We start from the raw sequence: 22858 nt of genomic DNA, 5'->3' as shown, positions 1-22858 counted from the left end.
TGATTATTCCCCTTTATTCGGCTCTGGTGAGGACACATCTGGAGTATTGCATCCAGTTCAGGACCCCCCATTACAGAAAGGATGTGGACACACTGGAGAGGGTCCAGTGGAGGGCAACGAAAATAATTAGGGGGCTGGAGCACATGACCTACGAGGAGAGGCTGAGGGATATGGGCTTACTTAGGGTATGTCTAGACTACATACCTCTGTCGCTAGAGGCATGTAGATTAGACTACCAGGCATAGGAAAATGAAGCGGCGATTTAAACAATCGCCACTTCATTTACATTTACATGGCTGCCGCGCTGATCCGATCAGCCGTTTGTCGGCTCAGCGCGGTAGTCTGGATGTTCCACAGTCGACATCAAAGGCATTTGTCGACCACCCAGGTATGCCTCCTGGGATGAGGCGTACCTGGGTGATCAACAAATGCCTTTGATGTCGACCCCCGCGCGTCCAGGCTACCGCGCTGAGCCGACAAACGGCTGATCGGCTCAGCGCGGCAGCCATGTAAATGTAAATGAAGCGGCGATTGTTTAAATCGCTGCTTCATTTTCCTATGCCTGGTAGTCTAATCTACATGCCTCTAGCGACAGAGGCATGTAGTCTAGACGTACCCTTAGTCTACAAGGGTCTGTCTAGACTACAGGGTTTTGTCAACAAAAGTGGACTTTTGTCAACAAAACTATACCTGCGTCTACACTACCGCCGAGTACTGTTGACATAACGTCGACAGAACTTGGCAGTTTTGTCGCCAGCGGTAAACCTCATTCTACAAGGAATAACGCCTTTTGGTGACAGAGTGCTGTCGACAGAAGGCATTATTGCATCTACGCTGTCCTTTGCGTCTACACCCTCATGTTGACAAAGCGGCTTGCTTTGTCGACAGTATCTCGAGTTACAGTGGGGGAGGTCTAGGCTGAATATTAGGAAAAACTATTAGGGGGGTGAAGCACTGGAATGGGTTACCTAGGAAGGGAATGGAATCTCCATCTCTAGAGTTTTTAAGTCTCGGTTTGACAAAGCCCTGGCTGGGATGATTGAGTTGGGGTTGTTCCTGCTTTGGGCAGGGGGTTGGACTTGATGACTCCTGAAATGTCTGCCAGCCTTAGGATTCTATGTCTACCCCAAGCTGTGCACTCAGGTCCTAGTCCAGCTGGGTTTTTCCTGCTGTTCATTTGACGTGATGGAATTAACTCTGTGGGCTGCTGGAGACCAGGCATCTGACTGAAGGGTTGAATTGGCATCCCTCAAAAACAGCTTCATGTCCCCACTACACTGGCCATTGGCCCTTCTTACCTCGTTACTGGTCTGAATCTTGCCAGGTCAGTCTATCCTGCCAGCGAAATCAGCTGCTGTTCAGCAGCCAAATGTGAAATAAACGGGTGGTCTCAGTCCAGGTCCAAGTGCCCACGTTGCCCTCGTCCCCAAAGAAAGGTCACCAAGCTAGCAAGCTTTGCTTGCAGCATTGGGCACCTTTAGTTACTGGCACAGAGCCAGAATTACCTGCTCCCCTCAAGAAACTTTTCATACCGAAGAGTCAAGGCCCATCTGATGAGAGCAAGAGGGGATCTTGTGCTGCTGCTTCCTGCCCCGTACCACGTCTGTCGATAAACGTTGGACTTTGGTCTCTGGGATGGTCCGTTATCTTAGTTTAATTAGCCTGAAATTTACTTTTTAAAAATTTCTTTGTGGACACTTTAGCCTAAAGCCTGCAACTTGTGAGATTAGTCCTCCCAAGTGCAGTCTGTTGTTAATCCAGAGACGGAAAAACCCCTTTTTTGCACTGGAGAGAAACTCTTCTACACCATGTACTCCAGATAGGAAAATCATTCGTTCAGGCTTCACAGCTGCTCTGATCACTTGGGGAGAACTTAGAATCATAGAATCATAGGACTGGAAGGGACCTCGAGAGGTCATCGAGTCCAGCCCCCCGCCCTCAAGGCAGGACCAAGCTCCGTCTACACCATCCCTGACAGATGTCTATCTAACCTGTTCTTAAATATCTCCAGAGAGGGAGATTCCACCACCTCCCTTGGCAATTTATTCCAATATTTGACCACCCTGACAGTTAGGAATTTTTTCCTAACTTCTCCCAGGAATCTCAAACATTGCCCTGTTTCTTTTACAGATCTTTTGGGCAATGGGTGGAATGAATTCCTCTCGACACTAAGAGGTGAGTACCAGACCCAGAGAGTAAGGGTCTATATAAGCTGAATGTCATGGGTCATTTCGTTTCTTTCAGGCCCCAATGAAATGGCTTGTCTGGAAAACTAAGTTTTAAAACCTTTTCTTTTGGTTAGTGTCCTGTGCTCGTTAACTGCTAGGATCCCAGACATCATGACTTAGCCTGCTGGGGAATGACTGATGAGTAAAGATTAAGTAAATATAGATGAATGATGAGTAAGAGGGAGGTGAGGTTTCCAGCTAGCGTGTGGAGGTAAAACCCAAGGAAGGGGTTGAATTGGTTACAGTGGTGTGAAAGGGGACAGGGAGGAGAAATGGAACAACATCAAAGAAGGAAAAACTTCCCGACAAGGAGCCAGGTTGTTCTCTCAGGAGAAGTGATAGAAGCCCCATTGATGGGGGTGTCTAAAGATATGCCAGGCAATAGAAAACACACTGCAGTGATCAGTTCTGCCTTGGCAGGCAGATGGGGTAACGCTGGCTATAGAAATCAATGGAGAACATAGGAGCTTTTATTAAACACACCTCACCAAGTGAGGGACTGACCTGTGAGGTATGTCGGGAAGAGCCATCTGCAAACTACAACCCGAGGAATAGTTATGTCTCCCCGTTGAAAACATGCCAGAGCAGTTGTGGGTGGCAGAAACCCGCGTGCCATCGGCAGCTCGGTGGCTTGGCGGTGGTGTCACGGGCCATGCTAAGTTCTAAGGTGTTACATTCAACAGGAAAAACGCTCTAATAAAGGATCACTTGAAAGCAGAGTCAGGGAACCATGGCGCAGGGGAATCCCAGCTGTGCTGTGGCCTCATGCTGGTTGCTCTCCCTGGACCGGAATTGGGAATCGGGGTTGGCCCTGTTGCTCGCGGGACAGCAATAGGCAGGGAATCATCGGCTGGACAGGACTGGGGGTTGCATTTCAAACCAGGGCCCTGGTCCCCACCGAGTAGAATCACCGGGTAGGTAGTCCGAGCACTTGGGTTCAGGGCTGAGCTCAGGGACAGTTCTCCAGGGCGTTGGGCGTAGTTATACCCAGCAGAGAGGCAGTGGCAGTAATTGGGGGTATGATGTAGTGCATGGGTTCCCAGACTGGGGGGGGGGTGAAGAAGTTCCAGGGGGGGGGGCAGGTGAGTTTTGCTGCCCCAGTCAGTTTTTTTTTTTTTATGCTCAACAAGTTTTGCTGCTGGGGAGGGTGGGGCGCGTGAGGGTCTTTCAAAAAGGGGGCAACCACTTGTTTGGGAACCACTTGTAGTGCATAGCGCACTGGACTTGGGGTGCTTCATCTGCTTCTCCTGCCCTCTCTTCGGCTCTGGGACGGTCTCTCCCAAAGAGTCCGTGCGGCACCTGGCGCCAAGGGATCCTGGCCCTGACAGACACCGCTGTGAGACAGGCGGTGGTGATCAGCTCATGAAGAGCAGCCTGAAGAAGGGACGGTGATGGAGACAGGGCCCCTCGATTTCTGCGGCAGGCTGGGGTACAGTGAAAGATCTGCAGCAGCTTTTCTTCTATTTGGAGGGGGGGCCCAGTGGGCAGTGATGGGAGGAGGATCATGCTGCTGATGTGTCCTCCAGATCTCCCTCCTGTCTGGGCGCAGGCTATTGTTTTGGTTGGTATAGGACAACCCCAAGAGCGGGATTTGTGTGCGTCTGCTTCCTATGGGCTGGGCTGTCCCCTTATTCACCAGGGGAGGTGAGTCAGACTGAGGCATTCCTATCGGGAGTGTCTCAGGTAAAGGAGCTGATAAAATCACTGGGGAAGAGAAAGCAGCGAAGCACACTGCAAAGCCAGCGGCAAGCTCCCTGCAGGCCTCCCGCCTTCTGATCTGCTGTGTCGTGTCATCCTGCGCCAGTGGGGACAGCCGGGGGTCCCCAAAATGACTTTGCTTTGGCTGCTAACCCTGAGCTGTTTCAGTGTGTGTCTCCTCCTGCCTGCAGCCATCGGTACCAACCAAAGAGAAGGTGAGACTCTCACGATTTAATCTTCCTGCTTTCCTTAGGAAACGAATTCCACTTACAAACCCCCCAAATCTGCACTGGTGAAGGGGGCCTCAAATGACCTTAAGTGCTACAGAGCCTGCAGGTGAGATAGCACCGAAGCGGTGCAATCTCGCTCCTCCTCCCCGGGGATTTCTCAGGGACGCTTGTGGATGGGAGTCGTCATGTTTTGGTGGGGAGTAAACATTAGATACTATTATGGGGGCTCAAATATCACCCCAACACTGCCTTGCTTCATCAGGAGCAGTGATAGCTTGGATTACTCTGGGACCCCTTTAAGTCACATGCAGGCGTGTAACTACTCTGTTGCTTTCTCTAAAGACTCTATTTGAGAGGGTTTTGGGTCTTGAACATGCTAATGACAGTCTGCTGTAGTGTATGAATCTAGCGCTTCAGTAGCCCAAAGTGTTTGCAGCAAAGGCAATGCCAGCCCCGGAAGAAGTGTGCCTGTTTGTTTTAGTAACGCACTGCAGAATTCAGAAGGGGGCGGGGGAGATTTGCTTTTCAGAATGTTTTGTTGGACCGAATCTGCACACCCATTGTTTGCACAGGAACGTCTGTGCAGTTACCTGTTGTGACACGACCTAGCCAGTAATTTTATGTGTTGCAAGATACTTTGCATGATGGTGTTGGTGGAATATCTATACCTGTTTAAATGGGTGATTGTAACCGGTACTTTGACAGTGCCACTATTTATGTGTGTGTGACTGCGTAACGGTGCGACACTTTGCCATTATAGTGTGTTTTGCTATAGTGTGTTTTGTTACATTGTATTCTATTTGTGTGCAAGGGCACAAGGTGTGTATTGACGCTGACTTCCTGGACCACCGAAGCAGGTCTGACTTTGTATCGTTTACAATGGTGTGACAGTCACTGCTTCTGCCTGTTTGTGTCTGACTTGAGTGTGTGATGTATGTAATGACATGCTGCTAAGTTTGTGTGTAGATAGCTTCTTAACATTGTCTGGATAGCTTCTTAACATCTCTGACCCCACTGATGAAGATATGCTGCTCTGCACATTTCATGTTTGCCTAAATGTATTTGTGGTGTTTTAATACTAGGTGTATACATTGGCTTGGACGGGCCTAGAATTGTAATTATTTTTAATGTAAATGCACCTAGAGATGATGGAAAAAGTAAAGGAAGAATGACTGAAAACCATCCTGAATAGTGAAAACCATCCTGTTTTGCAAAAACCAGTCTGATTCGTTTAAGATACAGAACTAATCCAATTATTAGAATGGAACTAATCAGATTATATGTGAAACAAAAATCTCTCAATAAACCACCATGGTTCCTTTTCCCTCTTCCTGAAATAAATGAATCGGTGCAATGAGATATTCAGTTTATGTGGACTTTGAATCCATCCTTGAACTCATGAGCCTAATTCACCTACAGTAAACTTCCTGAGTCGGTTACTCAAAGGCAGCTCAGTTTTACTGTTGCTGGTACTGCCTCTGCTACTCACGCACAACCATTAATATATTTACCTCTTTGTGTATCACTGAACGATTGGAATCAAATGAGCTGAATATGAAATCGCATGTAGTTACCGAAGATCAGCCAGCTCGGCAGAAGTAGCTGTAATAGACGGGTAAGCTGTGAGGGAGTCAAGTACAGGCGGCTGTCAGTTTCTTAGTACTGCAGAATGTCACGCAACGACTGTATGCATGGTAGGCATGTTCACAGTGATCTGGGCAGGGCGTGCAAGGCTGTGCACTAGTAGGGCACTATTTTTTTCCACGTGCCATTAGATGTGATGGTGCGAGTTCTGTGTCACTTGTGGCATGTGCCTGTTTCTCAGTTAGCTGGGGGTTTCTGGGAAGTGACGTTTGCCTGCACCCCTGTGAGTGTTGGCTCCAAAGACAGAGATCTGGGCTACCTGCACCTTGTATCTGGTAAAAGCATTTTTAGGTGGGAGAAACGTCCTTGGGTGTCTCAGGACCAGGAGTGAGGTCAGATGTGTGGGGCTCAGCAGCCTTTGTTATCCCTTCAGGCGGGGAGAGTTTGGCACATGGGTTGGAGGTGCTCTCGTTGTTAGGGGACAGGGGACGAAAAGGAGGCTTTGGCAGCTGGAAGGGATCTGAGTGCTAGATACTGGTGTGTGTATGTGGGGGGCAGGGCTGGAGGAACGGATTGGATTTGGGTGCTAGCTGCCAAGACCTGAGCCCACAGCCTCATTGTGCTGTGATGGGGTTGGGTAGGAGGCTGGCTGGTCTGGGCCCAGGAGAAATACAGAGCTCTCTGCGACATTATCCCTGCCAGGTTCCCAGACGTCAGGCTGGCCTAGAGAGCTCAGACTTGGGCCTTTGACCGGCTGAGGCCTGGGAAGCTCCACTGGTTCAGCCCAATGCTCTGTGTCTGCCGCTTGGAAGCCAGACAACAGTGACATCTCTGCCACGTCTCTCTAGTTCTGGAGGGAGCCAACAGAGAGCCCTGGCCAATCAGAGAGGGGCTTAGAGGGAGCCAATGAGAGAGCAGCTTGTTGGGGTACCCCCGTATATAAGGAGCTGCTCAGCAGAGCCGAGAGCAGTTGAGTCCTGACCGAGAAGATGCAGGACCAGTCCCGAGAGAGCAGTGCTGGGCAGGTTCAGGGGACCTAGAGAGAGGGAGGCTCTAGCCTGGCACCCGACAGGCTGCAAGCCTTCATGCAAAGGCCAGGAGGGTGTGAGGGTCGCTGGGGAAGTGGCCCAGGGAGCAGGAGGCAGGGAAGGGAAAGTGAAGGAAAGTGAAGGCCTGGATACCCCTCCCCCCTTCCTCCTTGCACAGTCCCTAGCCACACTGAGGAGTGGCCCTTGTGGACTGTGGCTTGCCCCTGAGAGGAGGGGCTAGTCTGGGGCTGCAGTTGGCCTTGGAGGGGGGTGAGAAACCGAGGAGTGGGCCCTGTGCGAGGGCAGTGTCCTGAAGAGGGCACCGTGTGCCTGGGAGCAATGCAGGCCCGGACTGCGAGCAGGGGGAGCACTGGCCAGAAGGGGGCGCCCTGTTGAGGACAGAGCTAATGCCCAGTTGACCATTCAGTACTAAAGCGATTTGCAACCCAGCACCGGCCAGAGTTGGTCTCTTGGGCAGCACCGCTCTGTCGGCTGGACGTTCGGGCAGGTCAGGTGCAGTCATGTGGAGAAGCCTGTTCTCCCCCACTCCTCACTCGCGGTCGGGGAGAGCTCTTCCGAGCTTGCCTCCTCATGGCTATGTCTACACTGGCACCCTTTTCCGGAAATGCTTAAAACGGAAAAGCACTTTTTCTGGAAAAGCGTCCGTGGCCAACGTAGACACGCTTTTCCGGAAAAAAGCCCCGATCGTCATTTTCACGATCAGGGCTTTTTTGCGGAAAACACTACTGTGCTGTCTACACTGGCCCTTTTCCGGAACAGTTTTTCCGGATCATCATTGCTTTTCCGGAAAAGCAAGCAGCCAGTGTAGACAGCTGGCAAGTTATTCCGGAAAAGCGGCTGCTTTTCCGGAATAAGTGGCCCAGTGTAGACACAGCCCATAGGCAGAAATGTTCTGTGATCTGTTCACTGAAGGGCTGCTCCCTAGAAGGGAGGCAGGTCTCCCAACCAGCAAAGGGCTAGTGTGGATGCCGGCGAGACAGCACCGAAGCAGTGAGATCTCTATCCTCCTCGGTCGTTTCTCAGGGACGCTTGTGGACGGGAGTCGTCATGTTTTGGTGGGGAATAAACATTAGACACGAATATAGGGGCTCAGACATCACCCGAAGGCTGCGCTGTTTCATCAGGAGCAGTGACAGCCCGGATGACTCTTGGGGCCCCCTTTCAGTCGCATGCCGGCGTGTAACTACTCTGTGGCTTTCTCTAAAGACTCTCTATTTGAGCGGGATTGGGGTCTTGAAGACGCTATTGACAGTCTGCTGTAGTGTATGAATCTAGCTGGTCAGTAGCCCAGAGCGTTTGCAGCCCTGGCACAAGTGTGCCTGTTTGTTTTAGTGACGCGTTGCAGAATTCAGATGGGGGGGAGGGGAGATTTGCCTTTCAAAATGTTTCGTGTTAGACCAAATCCGCACACCCAGCGTTTGCAGCCGTGCTCTCCCCTAGAGCTTATTCCAGCAGGAGAAGTCCCGTTTAACCAGTCTAATAGCATCTATGCTGGGGTGTTTGCCAACACAGCACAGCTCATCACACCCTGACTGATGTAGCCATGGGTGCTCAACTCCCTACTCCACCCCCCATCCCTTCTCCCAGGCTCCTGCCCCACCTCTTCCCACCCAGTTCTGCCCCCTCCTCCGAGCACGCCCTCTCCTTGCTCGTCCCCCTCCCTGTGCCTCATGCGCTGCCCTGAAACAGCTGATGGTGGCAATCAGTAGGCGCTGGGCGGGAGGGGTGGATTTGATTGGTGGGACACGGGGTGGGCAGGAGGGAGGTGCTCGTGGGGGAGCTGGCTGTTGATGGGGGCTAAGCACCCACTAATTTTTTCCTGTCGTCCTGGAGCACCGGAGGAGTCCGCGCCTGTGCACGTAGCTATGCTGGCAAAAGCTAGAGGCGGAGCCCTGGCCGGAGACCCCAATAAGCGTGGCTGAACGTGTCTGATTTCAGTGGTATGGTCAGCTCCACAATAGCTTGGTCGTAGGCAGCAGGGAGCCAGTGACGGGGGGAACTTGCCAGGCTTTGCCTCCACGGGAGGTCGACGCTGGGGAGACTGATCTCCTGGGGTTCGATTTCGTGGCTCTAGTAAAGATCAACTGCTGACCTCGCCCCTGTTGACTCTGGGACTCCACCGGGTCGCAAGGAGTAAGGGAAGTCAATGGGGGAGTTTTTCCCGTCGACCTGCCGCAGTGGGGACGCTGGGGGTGCGTTGACTCCAGCAATGCTAGTCACATAGCCGGAGTGGCATGTCTTAGTTTGACTTCATCCCCTAGGGGAGACCTGGCCTCTGGGCAGGGTTGATGCTCAGCTGTTATGACTGACGGTGCACAGCCTGACTTGGCAGGTTTTTGTGTCTGGGGACTGGAAGTCACTCACTGGCTGAGAGAGAGTCACAGCTTTGTGTGTGCGGGAGGGGGGACCGGGTAGATGTGGGTCTGCCAGTGAGCAAAGAGTCGCTAGAGATCGGAGCGGGGAGCCCTTCGGAGCGCTGGCCTCTCGTGGCAAGCCGGAGCAGCGCGCAGGGAAACAGAACGTTCCCCGGGAAGCGCGCACAGCTACAGACACGTTCCCAGTGATGTCAGCGTCCTCTCTTCAAAGGCTGCGGTGGGGCGGGAGAGGCGCTGCACGTCACGGGGTCTGGCTCGCGCTCCCCGGCTGGCGAGGTTTTTTGGCTTGAAGGGGTTTTGCGCGCGACAACGCCAGAGAACCGGTTGCAACGTTTCATTAATGCTACAGAGTGTTCGCCAACAGCTACCGCATTTGGTAGCAGATAACCCCTGGCCTACCTGTCTCCAAAGCTGCAGGACCCCTGGCCGGGGGTGAGCTGAATGGGGGCTCTCAGGCTGCCGCCTCCCCCTCGCTTTCCCCGGGGCCGTGCACCGTTGCATGTTGAGTGCGTCTCCATGGAGTCTGTGGCTGCAGTTTAAACCTGCAGGAGGCAGGTCAGCACCTCTCTGGCTGGCTGGAGACAGGTGGCGTGTTGGGGCCTGACGCCAGGTGGGAGGGCAGGGAACGAGCATGTGGCTCGGCCCTGTCTTCCCTTCTCCAGCCTGCTGGCTTGCTGTCGGGGCTTCTCACCCCTGTCACAGGCCACAGCACAGGAGTCAGCACCATGTGTGTCCCGAGCGGGGGTGGAGGGAGCTGAGAGCAGCTCTCCATGGAGCACAGGCCTCGAGGGAGCCAGGACAGGTAGGGCTGCTCCCAGTGTGCTAGCTGCTGCCCCGGGCTGAGTGCGGTCTGCAGGGAGCAGCGATGAACGGTGCGTGCTGCTGCGTGGCGCAGAGGGTGCGCTCTGCTCCGGGTGCTCTGTCCGCATTAGCAGCCCCGGGGGGCCTGTCCAATGTGCGCGGAGGTCTCGGGTGTTTGGGCTTCCGGTGTTGTGTCCGAACCCGGAGCGTGCTGGCCACCAGCCAGGCTAACCGTGCGGGGAATTCTGCCACCGATACCTGATCCCGGGCGTGTGAGAACAGGGGTACGATTCCTGAATACGTCATTCTTCCCAGCTGCTCTGAGCGGGGGATGCGCCTCAGTGTCAGCCAGCACATGCCTCCGACACGCATGCCAGCTGCGACCCCCTCGGCCCACTTTCCTGTTGCACCCAGTGCTCCCCCTGCAGCAGGCCCTGGCTAGCAGCAGCAGCAGGCCCGCAAGTTGCTCTAAGGGGCACGGCAGCCTCGTGAAGCAGTCGCCCCGTGGGCGTCCCTGAATCCGGTGTCAGTGCACGAGCAGCTGCCCTGCATTCTCAGCGAGTTCGGAAGAGCTGGTGCAGACTCTTCCGGGTGGGTGGGCCTGGCCGCGGTTGCAGACTGAGGTCATTGTGGCAGGGTGACAAGTTTTATCTGCCTGGCGAGCTGCGTTCTGTCCCTCGCTGCTCTTTCCTCTCTGGTTTGCATCTTTCCTTGTGAGCCTGGTCCTCACGCAGGGCACTGAGCGCACACACTGTTCCTTCCTGCAGCGGGTGGCCGTGTGCTGGATGTATTTCTGCCGTAGCCCCCCTTATGTCCTAGCAAATAACGACGCTCTCCCTGCTGTTTGTCACAGAAGTGCTACAGAGGGTGGCGGCAGCCCCTGTCCAGGGTGCGGGCTGAGCTCCTAGACCAGGCACAAGGCAAAAACTGAGCTGGGCTAGGCTGCCTGCCCGCCTGGCTCCTAATACACTTTAAATGCAGAGCCTCAGTGGGGGTAGGTCCCAGACCCAGTGTGAGCCAGGACTGAGCCAGGCTGCTAAACAATTTACTAGCGGGGGAGGGAAGATATGCTTGTATTTTATAGCATTAACCTATAAGCTTTTGCTTATCGGTTGATCAACTACACTAATACGTCCCTAGAATAAACTCCACGGTCCTTTTCCTTGAGTGGAAATGGGGAGGTGTGGGGGGGGGGGGGGGGGGGAGAGGAACCCAGGGGCACCCTCTATTTTGGGTTCCAGCCCAAGGCCCTGTGATAGAAGCTGCCTGTGTGAATCCTCGACACTTGCTATAAGACAGCTCCAAGACCCCATGGCTACTTCCCCAGCCCCTTCCTTCTCCCCAGTCCCTCCTCCTAGTGTTCACTTGTTGTCTCCTTTCCACCTCTCCCAGTGGCGCCTCCCTCAGTCCTCTCCGCAACACGCGCCCCAACTGCAGGCAAAGCTTCTTTTATAGCCAGTCTGAACCGGCTTTCTTAATTACCCCCAGGGGTCCTAATTGTCCTAGGCTGGCCTGACTGTGCAGGGCTGGTCAATTAGCCCCAGGTGTTCTTCTGCCCCTGAAGGCTGGTTCTAAACTAACCCCTCCCTGTTACTCAGGGAACAGAGATCTCCTCAGTCTGAGGCTTATACATCTCCCCCCTCCCCCACACACTACTTTTTTATGGCCTGCTCTGACCCTGTCACCCACATTTATAAGCTGAGTCCCCTCTACACTCTGGAATGGCCCATCACAGCCTTGTCTTCTGCTCTTTCAGTCTGTGACTGCAATGGGAAGTCCCGCCAGTGCATCTTTGACAGGGAGCTGCTCCAAGAAACAGGAAATGGCTACCGTTGCCTCAACTGCATGGACCACACAGCGGGCGTTCGCTGCGAGCAGTGCCAAGAGGAGTTCTATCACAAGCGGGACGGAGAGGCCTGCCTGCCCTGTCACTGCAACCCCAGAGGTACCTGAGCAGCTAGGTGGGGACATGGGAGGAGGGGCATGTCCGTGAGGAAGGGGGGCTGGGCTTGACGGGATCAAATCGAACCGCTGTCCTGGAGCTGCTGTGTGTCGCCAGTGAGAACAATTCCTGCCTCATTCTGGTGGATTAAACTGAGTGAATCCCAAGCTGCATCTCTCCCAAACGCTCTCTGTTCCAGCTAGGCCAGGCCAGTTGTGGGAAGAAGATAGACCCTGGGCCCGCCCTTGGAGAGGGCCCCTAAACTGTGGCTCTGTGACCTGCCGCGCCACTCGGGTTCGAAGTGTGGCCGGGCCACACCTGAGTCACATCAGATCACAAAGTCCCCCCTTCAGATTTGGCCTCCTTCCCGCAGGATGTCACGTGCTGCCAGGCCAAACCTGAGGGGGGCTGCGCCTCCATGTGCCTGAGGGGAGAGGCAGCAGGCTCAGCCCTGTGGGACAGGCGCGATATTGGCAGGGTGAGTGCAGGGCACGAGGGCTCAATTTCAGAGTTTGCCCCCAGCCTCCAAAGAGCTGTGTGCAGCCAGATTCTGCTGGGACAGTCACGCCGCCGGCGTCCCAGTTGTCAGCAGCTCTGCCATGCTCTGAGGCCAGGTCTACCCGGGGGGAGAAAGTTGAATCAAGATACGCAACTCCAGCTACGAGCATAGTGGCACTGGAGTCAACGTACCTTAAGCTGAATTTGTGCAGCCTCCACGCTGCAGGTCGACAGGAGAAACTTTCCCATCAACTCCCCTTTCTCCTCGCGACCCCACGGAGTACCGCAGACGACAGAGGGCAATTTGGCGGGTCCTTCCTAGACCCACTAAGTTGAATTTCTGAAGATCGGTCTCTGGAATAGGGATGTAATAGTGTAGTCAATTAACCAATAAGCTTTTGCAACCCCAGAGCTACCTGAGTAGCTAGGTGGGGACATGGGAAAAGGTGGGGGAGGGGCTGTAGACTACATGCATTCCCCCCGTCTCCTTGCCAGTAAATTTTTTAGCAGACTGGTCAACACCCGGGCTCAGTCCTGGCTCGTGCCGGGTCCGGGACCTACCCCCACTGGGGTTCTGCATTTAAAGTGTATTAAGAGCGAGGTGGGCAGGCAGCCTGGTTCAGTTCCGGCTCATGCCAGGTCCAGAAACTCAGTCCCCCACCTCATCTGAGACAGGGGCTGCTGCCACCCACACTGCTGCCTCTGTATCAGAGGCAGCAGTGCACTCCTCGAGAGGGTGGCCAGAGTGCACTGGCTGCCGGCCCCGCCCCCTGAGACTATAGAGTAGTTGAGTAACCAATAAGAACTCATGAGGTTAATCGACTTTTCAATTAACTGATATTTAACATCCCTACTCTGGAGTGTTGCTCTATGGGTAAGTGTAGATCTGTCTTTAGGGAGCTCATGCAGCTGAAATCCTCCTGGAGAGTGAATACCCCGTCGTTGCAGTAACAGCCTCCTTACTACCCCTTTCCAGCGTGGGGGGAAGGAATGGGTCCCACCTATCTCAGCAGGTCGCATCTTGCAGCAGCTGCGCTATCTGCAGTGCCTTTCCCCTGTACCGTTTTCATAATACGGTATCGTAACCCTGCAGGCCAGCGCGAGGTGTTCTGTGGGCCTGGCTCACAGAGAGCGAAGATCCAAAATTAATTCACCCCATTGAATTAGTATGAGCTCTTGCCAGTTCAGGTCCAGCAGACGTGACGAAATTCATGGCGAGGGCCCAGAAGAAAGGATGCTCTCGAACCACCCCCTGCCCCCTTTGCTGGGCTGCCGTCTCAGTGTGATGACTTGGGAGGTGCTAATTCATTGTTCATTTCAGGCTAAGTTTGCTGAACTTGGTGGCTAAAACCTGCACCAGAATGTCACCCCTGCCATAGATTAACGCACTTGCGATGGAGAGAAGGACTGAGCGAGAGCAGCTCAGCCTTGCGAGGCACTTACCCTATATGAAAAAACACACAGCCTGGGGTTGTGTAGCCACACAATGAGTCATGGGAGTTCATCACCCTTGAGCAATGGCAGTAAGAACATAGATCTCAGGGAAAGCTTTGGGGGCTGGTTCCAGGACAGGCCTGGCGTTCGAGGAGCACACAAGATAGTAGGCTGCCTAGCAGGGTGAGACCAGAGCGACTGGTTTTCCCTTTCCCTCTTCACTCTACCGTCTGCCCTATGTTATAGGCTCTTGGGATAACTTTTAATGAGCTGTGTACCCTAAAGCCCAATGATCATCCGGGTGCACAGGCACGTCCTGTGAGTGGGGGATGCATAATCCTGTATTAACGTGCATAAAATCGCCTGCAGCTTCCAGCAGGTAAAACCTGCCCCCTGGTGTGACTGCGTTAGCTTCCCAGGGTGTTCGCTTCCTGGCCTTTGTCGTCGCATGCCCTGCTGCGCTCTGCGCTCCATCTCTGGGGCTTCCAAGCCTCTGAGCCGCTCCGATCAGCTGCCCCTTCTTAAACTCAGCCTGGCGCTGAATTAAATCCCTCACGGCCACTTGTGACCGTCATGCTGGCTCTCAGCCCACAAGCCCGTTGGACCTGTCACCGCTCTGTTCGAGGTTTCACCTTAGCAGGGTGATGGTGCAGGACCATCGGGTGGCCGTTCAGAGGTCTGCATGAAATGCATTTGCTGGCCTTCATCCAGAGACCACTGGACATCACACAAGAGCTTAGCCAAAGGCCTGGACCTCGATGAGCCCTGATCCCGGACCCCAGTTGCCCCCCACAGTTTGCAGTATTCAGCATTCTCGCAAGAGGCAGTGGATTAACGAGGTCGTGGAGGGGGCGGCATAGTTCTGTTCCCACGGGTGAAGTATGATGTCTGGGGATGGGAGGTAATGAGCAGATGCTCCCTATTCTGTTGTACCTGTTTGGTGGATAAACAGAAGACTTTCCGTCACCAAAGTTGCGGTCTGCTACTTCTCCCTAGCACTGCCACCATAGATGGCGGGTGAAGGCCCAGCGGGGAAGGCAAGCCCCAGCCCCACCCCTTCCAGATGAGATCCCACCCCTTCAGTAACCTTCCCCGCCCCCCACCATGGGGCCAAGCTCCGCCCACCCTAGCCCAATCTTTCCTGGCCAGACCACCTAGAAGGCTGGGGCTGCTGGCCATGGCTCCAGCCTTCCTGGTGGCTGGGGAGTGTAGGCATTTTTTGGAAAGGCAATGCTCTCCCTTTCCTGCATTGTCCACCTCCCATGACTGCCACTTTAAATTAGGAAATATTAGCTAAAAAACACGCAATGTAAATGCCCTGGATGCTGTTTATGGCGCACTGACACATGGCTGCTCCTTCTTGTGACGAGGGGGGATTCACAGTTTTGAGATCTCGAAGGGAATCCCAACGAGGTGTTTGCCTTGTCACGGTGATTATATAGCGGGGAGGGATGTCTGTTGTTTAGTTCTGACGTGCATAGCGCTTCAATGACAGGCATAGCGCGACTTTACCATTTAAGAAAGGCCAGATTTTTCTGCACACAGAAAATAGTCTAGACCATTTTCTGTGTGCAGAAAAATCTGGCCTTTCTTAAATGCTTCAGTCGCACTATGCCTATCAATGAAGCGCGGCGCGCGTCCATTTTCTGCAAACATGTCAGGTTGTCTTTTGTTAACCTCTCTGAATTTCTATTTGGCGTTTTCTTCCTTTTGTTGGTGTGGGTTGAAACTCAAGGAGTGGCAATATGGCTCCCAAGTTGTCTAGGAGGAATGGAAACCCGTGTGCACAGAGAGCGCCCTGTGAACACGGCAGTGTGAACCTGAATCTCTTCTCTACTGCTGTCTGTTCCCCTATGGCCCAAGCAGGCGGGCAGGACAGGGAGTTAGTTAGCTGGGGATAGAGAGCGACAGTTCAGAAAGACGGTGTGACGTGATAGCATGCAGGCAGACTTGGTCAAGCATCCTGGTCCAGACCCTCGGTTGATGTAGATTGTTGAGCGGCATTGAAGTCAATGGCATGATACCTGTTTATGATCTGCCCCAGGGGAACCAGTTCTAGGATTACCTCGCGTGAATAGGACTGCTGAGACTCTTTGCCCTTTAAGAGTCTGTCGCCTGCTACCACAGTTTATCCTTTGCACGCTGTCGTAATCTTTTGTGTGGGGATCATAGCAGTTTCCACGGCCAGAACTAACACCCCACGCACACACACTGACCTCATGAGCAGCCCCGCCCAGGTACAAAATCAGCGTCTGATCTGCAATCTGCAAACATGGTTTGTGAGTAGCCACAGATCTGCTGGGCTCTGTGGCTGGAGGAATTAGCAGTAGAGGTAATGGAGATATTAATACTGCCTTCAGCCACTTATCTCGGGTATCCCCGATACGGGGGAAATGACTATACAGGAGTGCAGGGGTAGTCGAACTGCAGCTTGGGTTCTTTTTTACACTTACTGTGCAGCTCTCAGTGATCCCCATGTCCCCCCATTCTCCACCCACCACTCTTGAGGGGGAGCGTGGGACCTTGCAGCAGGCTGGTGGGGTAGGTGCTTCTGCTCATAGGAAGGGGGGTGGATGCCCCGGCAATTGTGTCCCAGTTCTTGAACTGCTGAAGATTGTCGTACTGTACACAGCGTGGAGGGCCAGCACATCTGGCCACACCTGCAATAGGATAGGATCAATAGGGGGTCGACTTTTTTTCCTGCTCATATTTTTCTGCCGGGCCCCCGTGGGCGTTAAATTCCGTCAGGATGTTGGCAACTTGAGAGGGTGCAGAGATGGTGAGACTATTGAATTCTATGCTTCCCTGCTTCCCGCAGGCTCCCTCGGTCTGCAGTGTGACAACCACGGCCGGTGCAGCTGCAAGCCCGGTGTGATGGGCGACAAGTGCGACAGGTGCCGGCCGGGATTCGACTCCTTCTCAGAGGCTGGGTGCGAGCCAGGCCATCCGGCACCGTAAGTACCGGGTAGGGGCCAGGCTGGCCTCTGCAGCACGCTGAGAGCCTTTGGGTGGACCACATGGTGACTGCAGACCGTTTATTCATGGGCACGGTACAGGGTGTTTGGTAGCTTGACTCCCCCTTCCTCGTGATGGGACACAGGCCTCTCTCTGGCCCTTATTCCTAACATGGTGGCCATTACCATTCTAAAAGGGGCACATGCTGATCATGAGGACAGAAAGTGAAGTGCTCATTAATAACACTCCAGTGCACCTCCATGCCCTAACGTTAGCGCCCTCCCCCCCCCAAGGACAAGCACCTCTGACATTCACAGGCCCTGAAGGCCTGCAGTTGCTTATTCAGACCCCTCTGGAGTACAGAAACCTCTAAGACAACATGTTCAAAGCTGATGGAAACAAATGTTTAGATGCAATTAACCTGTGGAACTCACTGCCCTATGATATTGCAGAGGCCACAAATTTAAGTGTAGTTAGTTGTTTGCATAATCAGAACTTGAACAGCTGCAACAAATACATGAAATGAAATGAACCTTTTGGGTTTCTGTATGGCATTCAGCATAATGGTGTGCTGGTCCTGAGCAGAGCCCCGAGGCAGATAAATAAAACAGGGACATGTGGGGTCATGCTCCAAGGCACAACCCAGACTGGAAGAGACAGGAGTTAGGAAGAAACTGCCCCCATGGGCAGGTTAATCCAGAATTGTCCTTATGGGGTTTCTCGTGTCTTCCTCCCATATGTCTTGTGCTGGCTACTGTCAAAGACTAGGGATGTAAGAGTAGTCGAATAGTCAACTACCCGATAAGCCTAGGCTTATTGAGTAGTCGAGTTGACTACTCAAATTCCTCCCCCCCCCCCCACTGCCTCTATATCAGAGGAAGCAAAGGTGGGGGGAGGAGCAGGAGCTGGTGGGAGGTTGACTAATCGAGTAGTCAATAGAAATTCCATAAACTACTCAATTAGCTGATTAATTGAAATGTAACATCCCTATCCGAGACAGGGTGCTGGACCTCAGGGCTGATCCAGTGTGAAGTGAGTACATAACCCCCAGGTTGAGAGCAAGCATCAGGAGCAGTGACTAGCTTGCTGTGTCTATATTATTAAGCAGGATGGAGTCGCAGCTTGACAGGGGCGAAGCTGAGAACCACTGCAGTGTAGGGCGGCCCCGCTATAAGTCGCCCCAGTACACGTCGGTTCTGCTCTAAAGTCATTGGCTCTGGTAGGAACTGATGCGCTATAAGTCCTCCCATTCTCTGTTTTTTAAGTCGCTGGGAGAAAAAAACAATGTTCACAAATGGAAGTCAGACGTGGGAAAAAATTCCCCGCTTTAAATTGTTTCGCTATAAATCTGAGGTTTTTTTTTTAACTATCTTGGACTTGTTACGAGGACGGCCTGTATGGCAATTCCTGTGTTTCTAGTATGTCACCTTGTACCACTACCGTCGATGGGCCAGGTGTCTACTGGGCCATGTGCATACCGGCTGTTTCCATGTGACTACGGTAGTTGAGTGGAACTGGAAATTAGGGATGTAATAGTGCAGTCGATTAACCGATAAGCAAAAGCTTGTCGGTTAATACTATAGACTACTTACATTCTCGCCCCTTTCTTGCAAGTACATTTTTTAGCAGGCTGGCCAGCAGCTTGGGTTGGGTCCAGGACCTACCTCTGCTGCGGCTCTGCATTTAAAGTGTATTAGGAGCCAGGCAGGCAGGCAGCCCGGCTCAGTTCTGGCTATTACTGGGTCTGGGAGCTCAGCCCACCCCGGACAGAGGCTGCTGCCACCCTGGGTTCCTGCCTCTGTATCAGAGGCAGCAGCGCAGGGCGACAGGCAGCCGGTCTGTGAGGGGAGCTGGTTTTTAAACTGGCTCCCCTTGCAGACCAGCTCTCACCTGGCACCCTGCGCTGCTGCCTCTGATACAGAGGCAACAGCACAGAGTGGCAGGGGGCTCCTCGGGAGTGGGGCCGGAGCGCACTGGCTGCCAGCCCCACCCCTGGAGACGATAGAGTAGCTGAGTAACCGATAAGAATTCATGAGGTTAATCGACTATTCCGTTGACTGTTGTTTAACATCCCCACTGGCAATCAGCCCCAGACGCTTTCTTTCCTCCTCAGGAGTGCTCAGTGTGACTGTGATCCAGCCGGTGGCACGGGGCGTTGTGTGTCAGGTCGCTGCGTGTGCAAGGCAAGCGTCTCGGGAGAGCGATGTGACAGGTACGTGCCTGAGTCCTTCACTTCTCCAGAGCAGGCGCTAAAGGTCCCCTTCCAAACACAGACAGCCGACCCAAAGGGCTCTGCCGATTAGCATGTGGCTCTGGGGCGGGGAGAGCCACCTCCATAGTGTGATTTCTCATAGAATCCCAGGGCTAGAAGAGACCTCAGGAGGTCATCAAGTGCAGCCCCCTGCCCAAGGCAGGACCAATCCCAACTAAATCAACCCTGTCAGGGCTTTGTCAAGCCGAGACTTAAACACCTCTGGGGTGGAGATTTCACCACCTCCCTAGGGAACCCAGCCCAGTGCTTCACCACCCTCCTAGGGAAATAGTTTTTCCTAATATCCAACTTAGACCTCCCCCACTGTAACTTGAGACCATTGCTCCTTGTTCTGCCATCCCTCACCACAGAGAACAGCCTCTCCGGAACCTCCCTTCAGGAAGTTGAAGGCTGCTCTCAAATCCCCCCTCACTCTTCTCTTCTGCAGACTAAACAAACCCAAATCCCTCCGTTTCTCCTCATAGGTCATACGCTCCAGTCCCAAAGCCAGTTGCCGCTCACATTTCCCAGAACCCAGCTATGCCCTTTGCCCTCAGGTGTTGTGCCAGGTCTGTGGCTTTAAGGGGCTGCCACTGGGGCCACAGCCTTCTGTGTTTTTCCCCCAGCCTTCCCTGGGTGGAGAGTACCCAGTGTCTCTCTGCCCCAGGTGCCAGGTCACTGTATCCTGAGGCACGGCATTAGCATCACCTGGCACAAATAGGAGCAAGGCACTGACTAGGCAGCAGGGCCTAAGAAAATCCACCTTTCCTGATGGGCGTGTGAGGGGAAAAAATGTCCCTGGATGTGAGCCAGGGCAGAAAATTACAACGTCCATAAAATCACCTCCACGTTCCAGCAAGATAAGCTCTTCAAAGCCAGTTGTACCACCACACACCCAGCAGGGAGCTATTACTACTCCCAGCCCTCTGGAGCAGAGCCATGTTGAGGCAGGTGAAGCTGCATAGCAAGATCCACCCCAGGCCTGCTGCAGTGTGTTCCTGGGGTACGTGCTGTGTTCCAAGAAGGACAGAAGGCTGGTGGGCGAGTCTAGCCCAGCGTGGGCGAATCTTCCCCCAGCTGTGCTGGATCACACGTATTTATAACGAGCCTTTGCACGGGGACCAGGTTTTTGCAAGCACTCCGCCCCTACAATTGGTGCCCAAGAGCTCGGCACCCACCATGTGCTTTAGAAATGTTGACCTTGGTTGGGGTCTCTTGAGCTCATTAATATGGGGCTGATTCGCCGGGCCTTTGGGAAGAAACACCTTGTGGCTCGCTAGCAGCTGGTTGGTGCCAGCGGTGGGTTGTGGTGGAGGAGCCGCGAGTGGATTTGCACATGGCTAGTATGAAAGCCTCTCTGTGCGGCTCACTTGCACACTCGATGTTCTGGGTGGATGTGAAATGTACCCGGCAGCCCAGCGGATTGATACCGTCTCTTTCCCAGGTGCAAACAGGGCTACTATAATCTGGATGCAAAAAACCCCGAGGGATGTTCCCCGTGCTTCTGTCATGGCCACTCCACCTCGTGTGCCAGTGCAGAAAATTACAACGTCCATAAAATCACCTCCTCCTTCCAGCAAGGTAAAACCTTCCCCCGGTGCTCGTGTGACTGCGCTGGCTTTGCCTCCTTTGTGTGCGCTGCCTGCTGGGCGGCTGCAGCGCCATTGCCTCCTGCCCTGCCCGTGTGTGAATGTCCTTTCACGGGATCTCTGGTGGGGATGGAGAGACTGAAATCCATCCCCGAGTGAGGCCCAACCTACTATGACTCGGCGACTGCCCGGCCTCCCTTCTGGCCGCTGGCTCTCCCCATCCCATGGCGCTCGAGGGATATTTCTCTCTTGCGTTTTACTGAGGCGCATGGAGAGCAGCACTTGAGACCTAGGCAGATATTTCCTTTCGTGGTTGGCATTGTTAACTCTCAGGCCTTGCACTGGGGGCAAGGGAGAGGGCAGCCAGTTGTTTATTTTTAAAGCAATCCGCGGTCCAGGCCGCAGCTGGTGTCCACGTGAGACGTCCGCGCGCTACAGAGACTAACATCCTCCAGGGAGCTATCGCAGGGTCTGGATTTATTAACTCGCAGGAGACGTTTATTTGGAGCCATTTCAGTCGCGTGTCCCCTTGCTCTCATCCGAGCGCCATGTGGCTGGCAGTTCTCACCTAAGGCCCTTCCTCGCGGGCTGACCAGCAGATCACAGAAAGACATGTCTGAGGGCAAGGCGAACATAACGTCCCTCCCATTCCGTCCTCCTGCTCTTTGGCCGGTGATCCCTGCTGTCAGCCCGGATCGCTCCAGTACGGAGAACTGGGCTGGCAACTGTTACCAAGGCGGTCACTAGTGCACAATGTGAGGAAGTGGGCAGACCGCCGCCTGGGGGCATGCCAGCGTGCAGGGCGGATGTGACTGACGATGAACGACCTGACCGCAGAGTCCCAGACAGCCTCTCCTTTGCTTCCATTTCCTGCAAAACGGTTGAATTTTACCTTTCTAGATGCCGAGGGCTGGAGAGGAGCATATGTGGACGGGTCCCCTACACCGCTCCAGTGGTCTCCCCGCCATCGGGATGTGTATGTTACAGCCAGGAGACAAGAGCCCACGTTTTTCATGGCACCAGGTAAGGATGTGCGTGGACAGTAGGAGATGTGTGCATAGGGTTGCCACGTGTCTGGTATTGAACTTCCTGTCCAATAAAAAATTTTTCGCTTCCTGTCCAATAAAAAATTGCAGAAAATACCAGACCCCTAAAATGTCCGGTACTTTCTGATTATTTTTTTTCCCGGCCAGGAGGAGAAAATCCCAAGCTGTTCGGCTCAATACAGAGGCAGCCTGGCAACCCTAGTGATTACCGGGGAGCTGTCTGGCCCAGTGCAGGGAGGCAAAATGGCAGGCCGCTGCTGGCATGTTAGGGCCAAAAAGCCTCACCACACGGTTTTTAAAGGGACCACGGTGTGTGTTTGGGTTTTTTTTTTAACAGCTCTCGGGATCCTTGATTGATTGATTGATTTAGCTCAACAAACTTTTTCCTGGCGTATTTTTGTGTGTGTGTGTTTGTGTTTGGTGTTTTTTCTGAAACCATCTGGCAACCCTATGCACACAGGGGAGCAGCCAAGGAGGAAGCACCGTGCAATGAAACTGAACGTGGCCAGCCCCACCGATGGGGGAGGATAAAGGGGGCAGCTGCCTTGGGACCCATGATTCAAAGGGACCTGGAGCTCCCAGTTGCTACTGTTGCTACTGCGGCAGCAGCCGGAGCTCTAGGTCCTGCGGATTGCTGCCGGAGCGCTGTGCCGCACACTCCGTGCAGCTCTGGGGACAGGGAACGCCATACTCCAGGCGCTGTGGAGAGCTGGCTGCCCCGGCCCCCCGCCCTGGCCCCCCAGGGGCTGTTGGCTGCCCCGAGCATGGCAAAGCTGTCACGCAGACCCCTCTGCTTCATGCCGTGGTGCCCACTCCCCGTCACGGCTGGGAAATCTAGCGAGAAGCCCACCCCAGAGCCGTGGTTCTCCAGCTTTCTGGCTCGCGGCCCACCCCACTCAACACTGCCCTTTCCGCGGCCCACCACCCACGGTGGCAAGATGGCTGCGGGGTCGGGCAGCCCTGAGCCCGTGGCTCGCCTGCAAGATGGTCGCAGGCCACGCTTGGAGAACCGCTGCCCTAACGCAAGGCCGGCTCAGCCTTGCCACCTGCTGGCTGCCTGGGGCATTGGCTAATTCACGCTGGCTGCAGGGAGCTGCCCTTCTTCATGGCTCTGTGTTGGGTGAAGGGGTTGGATTTTGCAAGGGAGGGAGTTTGCTGATCGCACGGGGGAAGGGGTG

At 54.0% G+C, this 22858-nt stretch overlaps 1 protein-coding gene across 2 annotated transcripts in view; it reads left to right on the top strand.

The window, feature by feature from the left end:
- Positions 1-3870: 3870 nt before the first annotated feature.
- Positions 3871-22858, top strand: part of LAMC2 (laminin subunit gamma 2) — a 36116-nt gene continuing 17128 nt past the window's right edge. The window contains exons 1-6 of one of the 2 annotated variants that reach the window (XM_006126919.4): positions 3871-4141; positions 11722-11910; positions 16658-16793; positions 18908-19006; positions 20490-20626; positions 21535-21657. In XM_006126919.4, the coding sequence (XP_006126981.2) occupies positions 4057-4141; positions 11722-11910; positions 16658-16793; positions 18908-19006; positions 20490-20626; positions 21535-21657 (769 nt within the window). In that variant the 5' untranslated portion in view covers positions 3871-4056. Of the gene's footprint in view, positions 4142-8594; positions 8730-11721; positions 11911-16657; positions 16794-18907; positions 19007-20489; positions 20627-21534; positions 21658-22858 lie in introns of those variants that run through there. The other variant, XM_075936784.1, reaches the window with a different exon arrangement.

Source organism: Pelodiscus sinensis, chromosome 9 (assembly GCF_049634645.1).
Source record: "Pelodiscus sinensis isolate JC-2024 chromosome 9, ASM4963464v1, whole genome shotgun sequence".
Classification (NCBI taxonomy): Eukaryota; Metazoa; Chordata; order Testudines; family Trionychidae; genus Pelodiscus; species Pelodiscus sinensis.
Note: the sequence above shows the minus strand (reverse complement) of the source record. Positions and strands in the feature narration are given on the sequence as shown.